At 39.8% G+C, this 19,544-nt stretch overlaps 1 protein-coding gene across 5 annotated transcripts in view; it reads right to left on the bottom strand.

The window, feature by feature from the left end:
- The window catches only part of RUNX2 (RUNX family transcription factor 2), a 220,738-nt gene that overhangs the window by 19,273 nt on the left and 181,921 nt on the right, over positions 1-19,544 (bottom strand). For all 5 annotated transcript variants that reach the window (XM_050788257.1, XM_050788256.1, XM_050788259.1 and 2 more), the window contains one exon: positions 19,070-19,231. In XM_050788257.1, the coding sequence (XP_050644214.1) occupies positions 19,070-19,231 (162 nt within the window). The remainder of the gene's footprint in view (positions 1-19,069; positions 19,232-19,544) is intronic.

The raw sequence follows: 19,544 nt of genomic DNA, 5'->3' as shown, positions 1-19,544 counted from the left end.
CCCAAAGTGTTGGGATTACAGGCATGAGCCACTGCACCCAGCCTCTTTTGAGGTTTTAAGATCTCATTAATGTGTACATTTTAAATTTCTAGAATAAAATGTATGTTTTTACAAAATTGGGAGGTAGATTTTTCCGCTATTATTTCTGGTTAGGGATTTGGTCCACTTTACTTTATTTTGGGTTCTCTGATCTGCATCAAACCATGAATTTTGGCTACTTAGTAAGGATTAATGGTGTTATCCAGGTATGGGCTGGAAAGACTAGTGATACAAATATTCCTCTTAGGATGATATCCAACAGGCCTTTGTAGCAAAGTCTGATTCTGATATGGAGACTCCTACAGCAATGCAGAGTAGGGAAAAGCACATCCTGTGGAGCTAAAAGACCTGAAATTGAGTTTTCACCCTCCATCTCTTTCAATTGATGACCCTGAACAAATCTCTGAATGTCTGACCCCCGATTTCCTACTGGCAAACTACTGAGTGTAATAGTATTGATACTCCAATGCATTGTGACGATTAAATGAAATAATGTCTGTGAAAGTGCTATCTATAGACGTAAAGCACTATCTAAGTATTATTAATACTAAGTCTTACTACACATTTATTTTTACTCTCACCTTTGGACTTAGTTGTAAAATTCTTCCCATCTTCCCCGGCATTTAATTTGTCTTAGGTTCTAACATGATGTTCTTTATCTGTGAGCTTTAAGTACTTTCTGCCATCAGAAAAGAGCTATTACAGAGAACCCGATCGTTTTTTTTAATTTTTATTATTTTTAATTTTTAATTTTTAATTCCTTCACTTATTTTTAATTCCCTCACTCTCTGGAGTTCCTTAAGGAGAGCAGTAGAAGAGTTCAAGGTGTCCTCCTAAGATGCCTCCTCCTTTCTGGGAGTCCTCAGTTTGTCTGTACATATTCTGTTGCACCTGCCCAAGTCTCCACTTCTCCTAGATGACCAGCAGCATCCTCTGGAGACAGCAGCTTGATAGGCTGCCACAGTCCACTTGTCATCTAACTGCACTGGGCCATGGGCCTCTTCATATGCAATATGTTACGATAGGGGAATGCAATAACCCTAACTCACAGATTGTACTTGTGCCTATCTCTTTGTTCTTCCTGTTTCCCTCAATGTTAACCTGTTTGTTACACTTGTTGGAACTTACTTGCCACATTTTTAGATAACTGAAGGGATTTGCCTCCAATTCGCCTTCTATATAACCTAAAGTGGTACTGCTTATTTGATTTTCATAAATTTTTACAAAGATTATTTTCAAACTTCTAACTAGACATTCTATAATTTGCAGTTTGAGATTTAACCTTTTCATTAAAATGGTGGTAGGAAGACCCCTGGGAGAGGTTCACTTTGGTGAAATAGTTTTTCTCTCTTAGGTACCAGGGAATGTGGTAAAGTGCAGGAGGAAGGCAACTTAGCCATCTGAAGAAGCCGTGGCTTTGCAAGTCCGAAGCTGACACCTCAAATACTAGCTTGCAAAGTCTGCAAATGGGTTGAAAGACAACCACATCTCCAGTTCCCTCGTTTTAAGGCACTTAAGTGTCTAGTTACCTATCTCCTAACCCAGCTGTGCAGTGATTTTCACTATTATACCACAGTGGTGGTGTAGTGAAAAAAGATCAGTACCAACGCCTTGAGACTGGAGCGGGAGGGCATGAGTACAAGCAAGTCCAGCCACTCATCTGAAGAGGAGGGAAATTCATTATACACATGTGTATTGTCAGGACTCAGACCTCTTGGCTCATGGGGAGAAAGCATGCCTCTTTCCAATAAAGTACCCTACCAATTTTATTCCTTTTTAAAGTGACTGTTTTTTTTTCCAGTGGCTGTTATCTGTTATCTGCTGCTTCTCACTCTAGTGAGAAAATTCACATTACATTTTTTCACCTCCATTCTCTTTTACTATACCCTGCTAAATGAAAAGGCCAGGGAGAAAGGTTAAAAACTAGGTTTGACAGCCAAAGAAACAGCCAACCCATCACCTGAAGCTCCAATCTATGAAGTTTTTGGAGCTCTGAGAATTATTCTGGATTCCCTATGATGACACCCTTTGAATTGTATCTTCTATTGAGTCCTTGAGCTTCCAAAACTCAAAATAAATCCATCAAATACATTTTAGGTAGGTTTGGTCACTGGGAAACGTGCTCTCCAGGTCCTGATTTTATGACTCTCCTTTCCTTTAAAACAAACTAACAAATGGCTGTAATGGTTTTCAGTACATACACTTCCTCACTTCGGGATTCCAGAAAGAAAAGAAAGCTGTGTCCATGAAGAAATGGAATTTCATTACATTTTAAACAGGAAATATAAGAAAAGCTGTTCATATCTGCATAAGATCTTGAAGCTAACTTCCAGAGCCCCAAATTTAGAGTTTCTTGAGGAGGAATCTCCTTTTAGGGCACGGTTGAAGGATCTGAGAATGGAGTAATAGCTTACTACAACTGTGATGCCAACAGACTTACCTGTTTAAAGCCTTCTCCTTTAAGCTTGGCTTGTGGTTATGAGATTCTGCTTGGAACATTTTCCTCATCCCTTATCAATTCAAATTCCTTGCTATTTAAGATAAGCCCCAATTTCTCAGTCCTCTGAAGAAGCTGTTCTGGGTACTAACTCCACAGGGAGGACAAGTGCTTGTGTCTCACCTGGACTGATTTTTCTCAATTGCTGGATATTAGCTCGCCAGCCTGAAGGAACTGCTAGCTTCTTGCCTAGGTGTTTCTTCACTTCAGAGTTGTTGCCACACACTGCCCAGTGTGATCATCTAATGACTGCCTGCAAAGCTGGCCTGGTCACACCTGCATGCACAATGGTTTCCATTGAAGTGCATCTTTTTTTTTCTTTTTTTTTTTTCCGAGACAGAAGTCTCCCTCTGTCACCCAGGCTGGAGTGCAGTGGCACGAGCTAGGCTCACTGCAACCTCTGCCTCCCAGGTTCACACAGTTCTCCTGCCTCAGCCTCCCCAGTAGCTGGGATTACAAGTGTGTGCCACCACACCTGACTAATTTTTGTATTATTAGTAGAGATGGTGTTTTGCTATATTGGCTGGGCTGGTCTTGAACTCCTGACCTCAAATGATTCGCCTGCCTAGGTCTCCCAAAGTGCTGAGATTACAAGCTGGAGCCACCGTGCCCAACCTAAAGTGCATCGTATAAGCAGAAGAAAGAACTGGTGTGTATGAAAGATACAGAAGATACATTTTGAGGATGAGAAGAACATGGATATAGTTCGGCTGTGTCCCCAACCAAATTTCCTCTTGCATTATAGCTCTCATAATCCCCACGTGCCATGGGAGGGACCTGGTGGAAGGTAACTGAATCATGGGGGCAGGTCTTTTCCATACTGTTCTCAGGATAGTGAATAAGTCTCATGAGATCTGATGGTTTTATAAAGGGGAGTTCCCTTGCCCCTGTACACATTCTCTTGCCTGCCACCATATAAGATGTGACTTTCTCCTCTTTTGCCTTCTGCCACGATTGAGGCTTCCTCAGCCATGTGGAACTATGAATCCATTAAACCCATCTTTCTTTATAAATTACCCAGTTCTTAGGTATATATTTATTAGCAGCATGAGAAGAGACTAATACAAACATATAATATCGTTTCAGTCCCCAAAATTCATCTCATCATTGTACATCATTGTACTAAAATCTGGGTTTGCATGGTGCCAAGGAAGGAAAGCTACTGGAAATCAGAAGATTAACAAAATGTGATTACAGAAAATTAATAATTTTCAGTCAAACAAAACATTTCAGATCTCAAAAATGGATTTCTGGCCTGAAATTTCCAGGTTGGTCATTCTGTATTCATTTAATAAATCAAGTAACTCCTGAATTACCACTTCACTTAGGGTGTATGAATAGTGTCTAAACATTAATTAAACTTGTATAAGATGCAATATTATTCCTTTTAAAGTCAACTAACAATTGGGAGAAAACATTAGTAAACATTTTGATGATACCAGCAAAATTCTCTCTCTACTCCAGTGTCTCTATCTCCACCACTTGCAGGTAAGCCCAAGCCACCGTCCTCTCACTAGGGTGACTGCCACAGCTTCCTAACCACACTCCTTCCCTCCTCCCTACCCCTGTTACAATTCTCCACCCAACAGCCAGAGTGAGCTTTGAAAAATATAAATCAGTGTATATCAAGACCCTGCTTAAAATCTGCCAAATGGCTTAACACTGCACATAACAGCAAATTCAAACCTTTGATCTTGACCTGTAGTGGTCCTGCATGACTTGGATCCAGCCTATCTCTCTAACTTCATTCATCTACACACTCCAGCCACTGAGCACTCCGCTGAAACACCCCACAGTCTTCCCACCACTGGGCCCTTGCACTAGCTTTTCCCACTGCCTAGAATGTCCTCCCTTCCTCCTGATCTTGACAGGGCTAACTCTTTTTTGTTATTTATATCTCAGCTTAAATACTGACTCCTCATCATATCACCCTATTTTACTTTTTTCATAGTACATACCCCTAGATAATATTTTATTATTTTCAATTGCCCACCCTTTGGTAGTAACAGCTAACACTTCTTGAGTGTCAGGCATTATTCTAAGGACTTTACATATATTAAACTTTACATATATTAAACTATCCTTTAGTCCTCGTGACAACCTATTAAAGCAAGTATTATTATTATTATATGGTCATTTAACTGATGTGGAAATTGAGGTTCAAACAAGCTGAGTTACCTCCCCACAGGCACAAACCTAGTAAGTAAAGAAGCCTGAATTTAGACCTGACTCCAAAGACTGTTTAATCATTATGCCATATGCCAATAGAAAAGTTCCAAGAGCCTTTCTGTCTTGTTCATCAGAGTATCTCCAGTGGGTAGAACAGTGTTTAATAAATGAGTAAATTTAATGTTGGCAATAACTTGTGTTAATAAATATTTTTATCATGTGGTCATAAAACACTATGACAGCAATGTTTCATTAAGAGAAAGCTCATTATGATTCAGATCATATTTTCTTTAAATAGACCTAATTTCTTTAATATAGAAAGCCTGGTCCTGTGATTACACTTATTCTATTATTAACAGAATTCATCCGTTTTAGTAACCCTTAGCTTATAAGGTTCTCATTTCTCCAGTAAGATAAATTACCACTTATAATGTACCATTCTCATGTAAAGAGGGTTAACAAATAAATTACATAAAACCACGCAAGGGTATGAGAGATGTCAGTAACATTCCTTAATTTTACATTAAATCTGGGATTTCAAAAACTGTCTATGGATTCTGACACACATGCACATATATAAGGCTTCACCTCAAAGACAGGCTCAGCTGTGGTCAGGTACCAAGATCCAAATGTACAGTTTTTTGGTATTAAATAACCTGATCTTACATTGCTTCTCATCAGAATCTCTTAACTGAAATATAAAACAAAACTTTTCCTGACATCTATCAGAGTTGCCCCTGTTAATTTAGCTCTTCAATCAAATGCTATATTAGCCTTTAGTGTTATTATTGATGGTGGTATTTAGTTTTCCTTTTTTTGGAGACAGAGTCTCACTCTGTCACCCAGGCTAGGGTGCAGTGGTCACAGCTTACTGCAGGCTCAGCCTCACTGGCTCAAGCAATCCTCCCACCTCAGTCTCCCAAGCAGCTGGGACTACAGACACGCACCACCGCCCTGGCTAATTTTTGTATTTTCTGTAGAGACGGGGTTTCGCCATGTTGCTGAGGCTGGTCTCCAACTCCTGGACTCAAGCAAACAGCCCGCCTCAGTCTCCCAAAGCTAGGATTACAAACATGAGCCACAGCACCCAGCCAGTATTTAGTTTTCTGATGTGATGATTACTAAATCTTTCCTGTAAGAAAACCTGCCCTTTCAGGCCTTAATTTAGAATCACAGATATCAAAAGCTTTATGATGTACCTTGGGGAAAAACTAGCCCAACTCACTCAGTTCACGCTTGAAGAAACTAAGACCTAAAGTTAGTGACCTGCTCAAGAACTCAGAGGCACATCCGAAATTCAAAAGACAGGCTCCTCAATTCCCAGCCAAGCCCTATTTCCAAAACACTGTCAACGATGCTATGAATGTTTAATCACCACTCTAGATGCTTGAGTCATTTTCTTCCCGATAAACCAAACCAATTCAACACAATTTTATTGAGCAACTGCTATTTTATTAGTGTTGAACTCAATTCTTCTTTGGGAGGCAAGACCCAATTCAAAAGTTTCAACCACCTGCTGGATTAAAGCGGTTGTGTGAGGTTTTATTAACCCTTCAAAGAGTATCTCTGGCACCTGCCAACTTCTAAGGTTAGAGAACAACTTTAACTTTCTTTATTAACTGCCCTGGGGGCCAAACTCTTTCCTTTTAGGTCAGTTCCTTTTCTTTTCTTTTAGGTCAGTTCTCTACTATATCTTTTCAGACTGAGTCTCACTCTGTCACCCAGGCTGGAGTACAATTATGCAATCTTGGCTCACTGTAACCTCCGCCTCCCAGGTTCAAGCAATTCTCCTGCCTCAGCTTCCCTACTAGCTGGGACTACAGGTGTGCACCACCACACCCAGCTAATTTTTGTATTTTTAGTAGAGACGGGGTTTCACCATTTTGGCCAGGATGGTCTCAATCTCTTGACCTCGTGATCCACCTACCTCGGCCTCTCAAAGTGCTGGAATTACAAGCGTGAGCCACCAAGCCCGGCCTCTACCATCTTTAAGCCACACTGAGAATGTACTGTTTTCCTAAGATGTAGTTTGGGAGCTTACAAGTTTGTTTTCTTTAATGATGATACCATAATGCTATTATCAGACTTTTTCCTCTTTTCCAAACCTGTTTTTATTTCCTTTGTAGTTTTTATTTAGAAAAGATTCTTCTTAATTATGTATGGATTTATTGTGACCACATCAATGGGTTTATTTATTGATTTTTCATGAATCACTGCTCTCCTTGGCACAGGTCAGGGTGTGTTTGTAACCATCATTATATGTGTTATTTTTATTCCATCAACTATAGCATTGTTACTAATTACCACAGAGAGCTGGAATGGTGACCATTTTGGATACAGCATGAAATAGCGATAAGCTTTAGATACAAAAGCACAGGGCTTCTCCTAGTCTCCCATGCTTGGCTGCATAGTTACGGGTTGATCACTTAAGGTCACAGTCTGCAAAATACATGACATGTTTCTACTTAAAAAAATCATTTGAGTTATTTAGGAACAATGTTGCCTGTGCAGCATTTTATTTTTATTTACATTACTTTCGTGGATTTGAAATTCATTAATTTATTGAGTCACATCAAAAAAAATTTAGACAGTATAGTCAAATGGGGTCCTAGATTTGCCTCAGACCAAGTTACTTAAATTCTGACCCAGTCCCATAAAATATGCCTTCCTGTTTGCATTTCAGGAAGACAAAGAAGAAATCTGAAAATGACTTTGAACTATCTGAAACAAAGTGCTGTCCACAAATGACTTTGAACAATTCAAATTAAAGTTCTGTCATTTGCATTTTATCATATATTTTAATTAGAATAAAAGCTTTTTACTTATTTAATTATTTTTTTTTTTTTTTTGATGGAGTCTTGCTCTGTTGCTAGCTGGAGTGCAGTGGCATGATCTCGGCTCACTGCAACCTCCGACTCCTGGGTTCAAGGGATTCTCCTGCCTCGGCCTCCTGAGGAGCTGGGACTACAGGCGTGCGCTACCATGCCCAGCTAATTTTTGTAGTTTTAGTAGAGACGGGGTTTCACCATGTTGGCCAGGATGGTCTCGATCTCCTGACCTCACGATCCGCCTGCCTTGGCCTCCAAAGTCCTGGGATTACAGGTATGAGCCACCATGCCCAGCCTAGTTATATCTTTTCTAAGATTCCCCTTATAACTATTTCTACATGTTAACAAACCTAAGAGCTAATTTAAAATAATCATGCAGGCCAGGTACAGTGGCTCACATCTGTAATCCCAGCACTTTGGGAGGCCGAGACAGGTAGATCACCTGAGGTCAGGAGTTTGGGACCAGCCTGGCCAACATGGTGAAACCCCGTCTCTACTAATAATACAACAATTAGCCAGGCGTTGTGGCAGGTGTCTATAATCCCAGCTACCAGGAAGGCTGAGTCAGGGCAATCACTTGAACTCAGGAGGCGGAGGTTGCAGTGAGCTGAGATCACACCACTATACTCCAGCCTGGGCAACAAGAGCAAAACTCTGTCTCAGAAAAATAATAATAATAATCATGCAGTTCCTCTGTCGCCTTTCTATCTTTTCTACCAACAGTGATCAGTTAATGTTTCCTGAGAAATCAATGCTCAATGAAGTAACCAAACAATATTAAGACACAGGGATGTCAGTGATCCTATTTTTCCTGAAAAAAGTATTACCTTGGCTGATATTTATTAATATCACAAATAATAGACCTGTCAAGACTATTTGTATATTCATTCTAAATGTAATCAGTTGGTGAATTCATGCATATGGGGATGTATATGCTAAAGCAGAGCTAACAACGTTGCTTTATTTTATCAGAGTTGCTGGCGTATTACATAAGATATTGCATGGTGAGACCATATATGCATTTATGAAATATGAAATAAAGATAAATGGAAATTGTCTTAGTCTCCTATAGAATCTTACTTCTGGATCTATTAGCCAATTTCTAATAATAGTCACAGCATAAGAACCCTGAAGCATGCAGCACTGATTCCTGGGTAGACTTTTCCACTGAATGCTAGTGCTTCCCACGACATTATGCGTGCAGAGCATCGGAGTAGGAGTTAGAGATAGAAAGGGATTAGAAGGCCCGGCCCTGGGCCAATGGGAGTCTTCAATCTAGCAGGAGCTCTGCAGAGATAGCAAAGGATTAGAAGACTAGGCCCCTGACTTAGGGGAGCTTTCAGTCTAGCTGGGAAAAGACAAGATCCTCCATGTCCTTGTCACATCTTAAGGAACATGAAGCCACACACATCAAACATACGTCATTTTTAAAAGTTGAAAATGTAATTGTTGAAGCAATTCAGAGTGAAAGTATAATCTGAGCTGAATGGGATTGATTTTTTTTTTTTAATTTCCTAAAGTAGATGGCTTTAAGTTGGTTATGGATGTGAATTATTATAATAGAGCAAAGGAACAAAAGAGATCTCCTTTCCTAAAATCCTGAGCATTCTTTGCATATTTTTGGCATCTACATGGGCTAGTACCATAATGTAACCATCGCATTTACTTTATGTTGTATCCTAAATGAGACTGAAAGCTTCTTGAAGGCAGAGACTATGTCTTCTATTTCTTTTTTTACTCCTCACCTGTGTAAGCACATTTTAAGTATTTGCCAAATATTTGTTGAGCTGACTTGAAATGACTGAAATGAATGAAAGAAAAGCATTCCAAACAGGAAGGAATGCCAGGGACTACTAATATATTGGATGACATTATTAAAATCTAAAATGTGCTAGACAGGCAGAAATTATTACCTGAATTAAATAAGGTAAAACCTAACAGGGATAACTATAAAGTATCATATTTGGATCTACAAAAAAAAACAGCTCTAAAAATAAATAATTGGAGAAATGCAGATTGACAAAAGTGGCAAATAGGAGAAAACAGTGTAATGTGGTCACCAAAAGAACAAAGGCCACTTGAGCCTGCACTACCAGAGGCTGAGAAGAGAAGAATAGTTTGGTTCTGGGTAGGAGGCATTCAGATGGACACTAATGAACGGTGTCCGAGACCGCTGACCAGTTCAGTAGGATGACCTGCAATCATACTTTACAGAAAGGGTTAAAAAAACGGCAGAGGTGGGGAACACAGGAAAAATTCAGCCTGAAGAAGATAAGACTATGAGAAATGATAGTTGTCAAAACCCTATCTTTTGCTTTGTTCTAGAGGAATAGCTGTGCTTCACTTTACAGATTAGTGAATATAATTTCTATCATTTTCTCAGAAAAGAGCTCTGACACTTTATTACATGATGGCTATAATTAATGTCAGACTCTAAAGTAGAAATCAAAAATTCTATTTGATCATTTGGTTTCAAGCTGGACCTAAAATATGTTTTGGCATTGTTACTAACTGTTAGCAGCAAGTTCTGGAAACAGATACAGTCTTGATATGTGTTCTAAATATGAAACACATTGCAAAAAGACTTGGAGATAAAAATATATACTGCTTATGCACACTCTTACTGCGCTATTTCCTGTCCTTATCAGCAATGAAAGTTTCTCTTGTTTTGCGCTTTCTTTGTTGTTCCAGGTGAACAAAATCTTTTTTCTTCCTTTTTTTCTCCTACATATCTATCTTCCTCTTTTTTTTTATCTTCTTTGCCACTAATACTTGTTTCATTAAACATTCCTAAGCACCTACCATGTGCCAAAAACTGTGCTAAGTTATAAGGATTCAAGAATATGCAAAACATAGCCACTATCCTTAAGAAGCTTATAAAAGGAGAATGGCTTGCAATTAAATTTTTATGCTAAAGGACAATGTGGACTGGACATGTGGGCTCACACCTGTAATCCCAGCACTTTGGGAGGCCGAGGCGGGTAGATCACCTGAGGCCAGGAGTTCAAGATCAGCCTGGCCAACATAGAGAAATTCGTCTCTGCTAACACTACAAAAATTAGCTGAGTGTGGTGGTGCATGCCTGTAATCCCAGCTACTTGGGAGGCTAAGGCAGGAGAATCCTGTGAACCTGGGAGGCGGAGGCTGTAGTGAGCTGAGATCACACCACTGCACTCCAGCCTGGGCAACAGAGTGAGACTCTGTCTCACATAAAAAGAAAAAAAAAAAGATATGTACACATTAGAGGTGTGTCCAAAGTACAGAAATGACATACAAATGAGTGTAGATGAGACAGCGATTCACTTTGAAGAAAGTGGTGTTTGGGAAAGGGATGCCCAAGAGGGACCAACAGGGCCCTGCCCACCAGTGCAAAGAAATGGCTGACATGGAAGTGGGAAACGGTGCAGCACACTTAAGGAATGCCAGGCATTTTTAAGAGAAAAGGCCCCCCTTTACCTAGGAGAGTCAAATATTTTGGGAGGCAACTAAGCGGTCACATAACTGGATTGTTATTTTTAACTAGGTATGTTCTGTATTTGAACTGGTATGCATGACCACCAAAAAGTAGATGTTCAGGAATTTATCTATGGGCAAGATTAGGAAAAAAAGATTTAATTAAAAAATGCACCCAAGATATGGAAAACCATTTGGTGACAACTGCTGTAACAGAAAACATGCTTCTCCAGCAAGAAATGTGTGAAATGCTTTCTAATAAGAAAGATCACTGACAGTCAGCAACAAAAGGAAAATGGAAGATAGGATAGTATCCTCAGGTTCAGGCAGAGCACCCTTGATGATTTTAAAAATATAATAGCATCCGGTCGGGTGCAGTGGCTCACACCTGTAATCCCAGCACTTTGGGAGGCCGAGGCAGGTGGATCGCCTGAAGTCAGGAGTTCGAGACCAGTCTGGCCAACATGGTGAAACCCTGTCACTACTAAAAATACAAAAAAGTAGCTGGACGTGGTGGTGGGTGCCTGTATCCCAGCCTGTAATCAGGAGGGTGAGGCAAGAGAATCGCTTGAATCCAGGAGGCGGAGGTTGCCATGAGCCGAGATCATGCCATTGCACTCCAGTCGGGGCAACAAGAGCAAAACTCCATCGCAAAAAAAAAAAATACATATATATATATATAATGGCATCCTTCCAGTGGAATGCAATTCAGGGGTAGAATGAAATGCATTATTACTAAGCCATAAAAGACATGGAGGAACCTTAAATGCATACTACCAAGTGAAAGAAGCCAGTCTATAAAAGCTACTTACTTATTGTATGATTTCAACTATATGACATTGGAAAAGGCAAAACTATAGAGATAGTAAAAAAATCTGTGGTTGCCAGGTGCTAAGGAAAAGAGAAGGGAAAGAGAGATGAACAGGTGGTGTATAGGGGATTTTTAGGGTAATGAAACTACTCCTTATGATTCTGTAATGGTGGATACATGGCATTATGATAAAACCCATAGAACCGCACAACACAAAGAGTGAGCCCTGTGTAAATTATGGATGTTATTTCATAACAATGTATCTATATTGGTTTATCAATTACATCAAACATCACACAAATGCAAGATGTAAATAATAGGAGAAAGTGGGAGATGGTGGGAGGAGAGGAGAATATAAGAAACTATATATTCTGCTCAATTTTTCTGTAAACTTAAAATCGCTCAAAAGAATAAAGTATTAATTTTAAGACATATACATAAAAGTAATAATGTTGCATGCATTTCCACTCTTTTGAAGATAATTATGTGACCTCCTTTTCCGCTAGCATTTATCTGGTAAGGCAAACTTTCTTTACTGAAAGTCCTAAGAACATCAAATCCCTAAACAGATAGCATCTTACTCCCTGCAGAGCCTCTGAGACGTGTGATTCAGCAATTTCTAGCAATTCATTAACACAGGGCCACTGAGGCACAATAAATTAACTGTATCTGAGAATGATATAGACTCTTTAGTGACAATGAAATGAAAACTCAGGTGTCCTAAGTTAAACTGCACTCCACCTTCTCAGACCCCAGTGCACTACAGCAGCCATTGTATCTATCGTTAGAAAATTAATACTTTGGGTGAAATGAGGTTCATACACTCAAGTTTTCTTTGATTGAAAGGAGATTTCAGCAAATCTTTCAATAAAATGTACAACCACATGTTTGCCATCCCTGCAAAAGCATGACTCCTTTCATTACTAAATCTTTTCCCTGTGTGTGGTTGGTTGTACATGTGTCAGAAATAAATCCCCACAAAAACAACTGAGAAAAACCATGTATAAAATCAGAGTCAAACCATGTACACAGGTTTAATTCTGAGCTTTAGTATCTCAGATACTAAAATATCTGAGTGTAGCTACAAATAACAGTAATTAGTCATACAACCAAACTTAGTCAACTTTGTGAGTTGGACCAACTATTATCTCCAACTGATCTAGCAGGAATGAAAACCACTTCTTTGGGCCTCAGCAGCAGTAAATCAAAAATTAGAGTAAATGGAGGTCCAGGTAAGATTAGAACACCATCTGCTATGTCAAAAGATAGGCTATTTTTAGGGAAAGCAAGATGAATTTCAACTTATGGAATGCACAAGTAATCCATTCAATCAGTGGTGATATAATGAAGAATACTGAACATTCAATTGTTGACACAGGGCTTGCCTTTGTTTAGGGTCCATAAAATTTAATAACTTCCCCACTCTGTGGCTTTAAACGGAGAACTTCTTCAAAATAAGAGTTACTCCTATTAAACTTAATTATTTGCCCGTGGCTGCTGTGGCAGAGTATGTCTACCAAACAGGTGGCTCTTAATAAAGGAATGGTTCTGTAGTAAAAAGTAGATGCTCTAGTGTTTTATTATGGTTGCTTTAACTTTCTGGTTTATTAGTATTAATTGCTGAAGTTTTCCTTTTAACCTTTCTTAAGGCATTCCTCCCTCCTGTGAGTTAAGAGCTGCTCTGCTAAAATAAATGTTCACATATAATTGGCACATTACGAAGCTGCTAGTTTCAAGAACTTGACTCGGGGAACTTGATAGAAACTTGGTTATAAGGGACATTTTAAAATGAACTACATCAAACTCTACTGGGTTTGAATCCTCCTGACAGACCTTGAGTAATCAAATGGGGTTTTTCCACTGGCAATTTCTAGATTTTGTAGTAGTGATAAAATAATTTTTAATAATTTTGTTATTAAACTAATGCTTATTCTCCTGACCTTGGAATATTATAGTTTAGCAACTGAAAGTCATAAAATTGGAGACATCTTCAATAGTCCTGTGCAGCTGAGTAAGTGGAAAGTGTTAATATTTACATATTTTGAAATAAGAGATTCAAGACTATTTTCCCAAGCAGAAGAAAAAAATAATCTTACAGAAAGATTAGCTCTGTCCTATCTTAACAACGACGACAAACAAAAACCCCATAAATGCGGAGAAAAGTCTTTCATACAATCTATAGTGGCAAGCAGGGAGAGGTGCCTCATGTCTGTAATCCCAGCACTTTGGGAGGCCAAGGCAAGAGGATCACTTGAGGCCAGGAGTTCAAGACTAGCCCGGGCAACATAGTGAGATCCTGTCCCTACAAAAAATATTGACCTGGCAAGGTGGTGCATGCCTTTAGTCCCAGCTACTCAGGAGGCTGAGATGGGGGAATTGTTTAGGCTCAGGAATTCAAGGCTGCAGTGAGCTATGATCACGCCTCTCCATCCCATCCTGGGCAATAGAGCAAGATCCTGTCTCTTAAAAAAAAAAAAATCTGTAGTGACCTCTTTCAGAGTAACTGAGGCAGCCAACATCTATGAATAAGATGCATCTTACCTGTGCATCTTTAACTAACATATCCTAAGTCTCTAAAAAAACCTCCAGAAAGCATCAGAAAGCTATAAATCCCTTCTACCTCATGCATGCCAAAGAGTGGTACAGACTTAGGTTAACCTAAGCTACTTCACTCAAATGAGTGGGATAGTGGAGGAGTTATTTGCAGTGAAGAAAAAAAGCCTGTGTAGGCTCTCTAGGAGACTCATACTCTGACCCACGAGTCCAACAATCAACCTCAATAAAGAGTTGTGCTTCTTTCCACAGCAGGATAATTGTATAAAATACATTTTGAAAGTCAGCAATTATTTATTTACATAGTATTTTGTAATGACTTCCAGAAATGTAATTATAATCTTTGTGTCAAGCCTCGTAAGTGCTTTGAAGATCAAAACTGCCATGGGTGATAAGACTGCAATTATAAAGACATGCGGTGGTTCAGGCCATGTAAGGCGTGCTGGTCCCTGCCTTGTCACACCTTGCCCTGGACTAGAATCAATGAGAAATAACTTTGGCCACCTCTGTGTAGTGAATAATCTTTTAGAAACATGTAGGATAAAGTGAGATAATGTATAAAATCACCTGGGGATAGAAGTGCCACTTAAATACAGATTATTATATGACGAGGCCATACTTATCAAAGTAAGTATTGTAGGGAAGGAGGTGGCTTCTGCACTGTAACATTACTAGACTGATTTCTGAGACTAGTGCTGACTTTTATAATTCAACTGAATATAATTCATACTCATTACCATAATGTACACCTGTTAGTCGATTACATGGCAATAACTTCTCATTCAATTATAAACTTATACGTGCTCTTGTTGTTCCATTACAATATTTAAGGCTACCTAATGTTAAGGAAATATTTCCTGAATCATTGTATTGTCCCTCTGAACTTGAAGACATCTAGTATTATACCTCTCTCTGCAGTAAAGATTGTGGGTAACATACCTTTATCATTTTATCTAATTTTTTAACACCTTGCTTCCAAAAATGGTCTGAGGAAAACTAAGGACTATCTAATATAATATCACCATGATTATTGTCATTTATTAACTTCTAGAATTGTAGCCATGCTTTAAACTTATTCAGAAGAAAGGATACTAATAAAGAAAGGTGAAATATTGGATTCTCTGAGGGTCTTTAGGTAGATTAAATCATGGTATTTCTTTAGAATGGCCTTTTAGGAGAAAATGGAATTTTTTTAGGAACAGTTCTTTCTGGTGGATCTTTCTGGTTGTTTTTATTCCTATGATCCCTTGGAACACAGCATTAGCATGCCTACTTAATTTAGGTATAACTCAGCACTTTCTATTGTCTGACATAATTGAATCGTTGTTTTCTCTTAATGCCTTATTGACTTTTTTGTGAACGGTTCCCAATTGCTTTTTGCTCTGTAAATGTTTATTTTAAATCTACAGAATAATAATAATAATGGGAAACATCTGAGTAGTTCTATGTGCTAGGTACTGCATTAAGTGCTTTGTGAATGCCATGTGAGTATTAACTTATTTAAATGTTTAGATAATCTAAGGGCTTTGTTTTAAATACGTTCTGTGGTGATCCATTTTGTGAAGGAAAAGTTCCCTTTAAAAGTTTAGATTTTTATCTAATCTAATTTGACTCACTTAACAAGACTTGCCTGCAAATTACATATGGATATACAATTTTTACAAAACAATTTTAGCTTCATAATATCAGCTACAATCTATTTGGCACATATCATGTGCCAGGCCAGTTCTAAACACTTTATATAAAGTATCTCACTTCATCTTCACACCGACCCTGAAGATGAGTATTGTATGCCTATTTTACAAATAATAAAACTAAGTTTCAGAAAAGTAAGAAGTTGCCTGATATATGTATGAGCTGGGATTCAAACCTGGGTCCGAACATCCAATCCTACTGTGAAGTGAAGAATTTTATTCTTTCTCATCCAAAATCATATGAGAATATTTTGTGTATCCCTTTAGATATGGAGATGAAAATTGATCGATGCACACAAAAACATAAACTGTTCTGCAAAGCGTCTCAAAAAGAGACCACGGGACTGCCTGCAGACAGGGATAGAGGTTAATATTTTTAGCTGTCCGTGTTACGTGGAAACAGCATTATTTGGCACAGAGCATTATGAAGACTAAAGGCACAAGAATGGACTCAATCCAAAGGGCTTTATTTACTAAAACACACACATACAAAAAAAAACTCCAAATTTAAAAAGCCCTCATGCTTAAGTCTCACATGTAGGAGCCTTTAGGTCATGGACTTAGACACTGGCTTTAGATGTTGAGAGGAATCATAAGCTATACATTGTCTAAGTTGGTACCTGGGACCCTATGAGACAGGCTTCCCCAAGAAGGCGCCCAGGACTAGTCCTCAGGGAATTAGAAATGGTGCACACTCCAATGACATGGTCCCTGAGTCCGCCAGGCAGTGCTTGGGTGTGCAGGCACAGTCCCGCAGCCCAGGGCAAGGTCAGGTAAGTCAGTGCTCCTCCAGTTCCCTGACAGTCCACGTCTAGTTGTTTCTTCCTGTTTCCCTACCTACATGCTGACAAGAAGGATTTTCTGTTCCCTTTACTGTTTATACAGAACCTCCCACCCTGGCACCATGTTACTTTACCAGTAACAACTCCAGAAATGTTAAGGGTTGGAGGAAAAAACTGGACTAAACTCAGTATAAACCAGTTTAAACCAGAGGCTCACTCCTACCTTTGGCCTAAGATAGATATATGGCTGGAAAATTAACCAGTTTCTGCTCCTGCCTCCTTCTCTGTGAAATGGGAAAGCTACTGTTTTGTGGAAATGTTTGAAGTAACCCTCAGTAAAGTAACTTGAAATAATCTGGCTGTTTTCCATTACACATGTACATGATAAACAATGATGACTACTCGTTTATGCAGCACTTTTCCGATGTCATTTTCAATGGCTTTCCTGATGAACTCACAGGAATATACCTCAGTAGGAAACTGCTGTAGGTAAGTGTCTCTAATGCTGACACTACTCCCTGAGGTTTTTTTCCTCTAGGTACTGCTAGAGAAAAAAATAGCAAAATCTGCTTCAGCCACGGTGGGTTGGGCAGATGGAAGCCCCAGGAGACCCCAAACAGAAGCAAGTTTGCATAAGTCTATTCTGTCAAAGTGTCCTTTTGGCCCTATGTAAAACAAAACAGACTCTCAGTATGAAATGTAGAAGGAATAACCAGAACTAACTTAACACCATCAACACTGTGCCTTTAATCTCGCATCAGCCTTCGTTATCCCCACTGTGCCTTACTCATCCTTTCCCGTTATCTTTAATTAATGTTTGCCTAAAGGCGACGGTGATTCCAGGCAAGGGAAATGATAACTAAAATTCTACACTCTATACAATTTCCCAATACATACTGTGTGATTCGTAAAAATGATAACAGCAGTCACAATGAAAAGTGGTAACATGGTTTCCCAAAACACCTTGCAGTTCTCCCTCCACCCCTCTTCTTTCCCTACTCACCCCCATGGGAGTCCATCTGCTGCAGAAAATGTGAGGCACTAGGACCAGAGAGCCCTTTCCTGCTATTTGCTTGAGAAACAAAGCCTTCCCTCCTCCCAAGTTGAAAGAAATAAAGGAGTCTGAACTAATCAAAACCCGCAAGCCTGCTGGTGGAGCTTCAGCTTGTCAGTGATGCAACTCAGCGGAGTGAGTAACGGCTTCGAGCTTTGCAGAAAATGAGAGAGGGAGAGAAACAGACAGAAACACAAAGAGAAAGAAAGAAAGGCATTAACCTGGCCAGGAGTCAAACAGGTGCAGGGGCCCGAACGCTGAGAAGAGTATCTGGCAAACGTGGGATCCAATGGGGTGTGTGCCTCTCTGTGGACGTACGTCATTGAGTGGGGACAATGTTTGCAGCTCATATGTCAGGGTGGACCAAGTGGTTTCTTTTCTTATTCATGGGACTCATACAGTCAGCTAAGGGCCTTTAACTTTTCTCTACTTGTCAGTTGGGAGTCTTTGTGAACACTTTCTGGCTCTCTGTGATGAATTCTCCAGGATAGAGGGGCAGCCAGGTCATTTGTCACACACACTCCCCCATGGGCCACACATTTCTGTAGTGCCTTTGGAACAATTGTGAGCACTGGGCTGCCGGGCTGCAAGTGACAGCAGCACGCATGATGCTTCACAGAAAGGCTGCGTCCTTCTTGAGTTAGCCACTCAGAGGCCACGCATTGCCTTTTAAGACTCTTCCAGGCCTCACGGCACTTCAAATGACTAGTTTCTGACAAAGATCCTAAGTTTGCAGGTGCTCTCTCTTGGAACTGACTAGCTTGGACTCCTGGGACTTACAAGCCTTTAGGAATGGAGGGCTGTGCCATCAATCTGGTTTATAGGCAGATGTTAGGAAAAGAAAGGAACACAAGCAGAGGAAGGCCTGGCATAAGACCCTCAGGAAAAGGCCCTAGTTATGAGACAGTGCCCACCAAATGGGATACAATTCAGCAGGACACTAACTGGGCGGCATTAAATACCATCTTAAAAGTATGCCATCTCTGGCAGATTTTTGGTCTCTTGACTTAAAATGTTCGAGTGTTTGATAACCCCATAATTCAGAAGATTTAATTTGCCAGTTGTCATTCCCTTGCCCACATGTCTCTAATAGAGAGTCACTGTGAGCATGGATGACACAGGTTCAGCCCATCCCACTCCCCCCGACCCCTATGCGGGGATGGATTTTTAGTTAAAGCGCGGTCTTTACCTGAAATGCGCCTAGGCACATCGGTGATGGCAGGAAGCCCAGTGCCCCGTGTGGAAGACAGCGGGGTGGTAGAGTGGATGGACGGGGACGTCATCTGGCTCAGGTAGGAGGGGTAAGACTGGTCATAGGACCACGGCGGGGAAGACTGTGCCTGCCTGGGGTCTGGGAAAAAGAAGAAGAAAAATCTTTAGAATAGCAACCATTGCAGCCTTAGAAACATGCAACCCAAAACTTAGAAAGGAAAAAGCAGAAAAAGAGAGAGAGGAAAAATATGGCTTATACATACAAAATAAATAAGGAATGGCTATTTATCTCTTATAACCCCATCCTTTCAAGCCTTGAATAGCACAAAGCTTTCTAGACTTTGAGTCTCAACGAAAGCAACAAAATGGATGATGCATAAGGACTATTTGTCTCTCTCTTCTAAATATTTCTATTTGGAAAGTCTAATAGTCATTTAGAAAACAATCTGCTT

Source organism: Macaca thibetana, chromosome 4 (genome assembly GCF_024542745.1).
Source record: "Macaca thibetana thibetana isolate TM-01 chromosome 4, ASM2454274v1, whole genome shotgun sequence".
In the NCBI taxonomy this organism is placed as follows: Eukaryota; Metazoa; Chordata; class Mammalia; order Primates; family Cercopithecidae; genus Macaca; species Macaca thibetana.
This window is presented reverse-complemented; position numbering and strand designations above follow the sequence as displayed.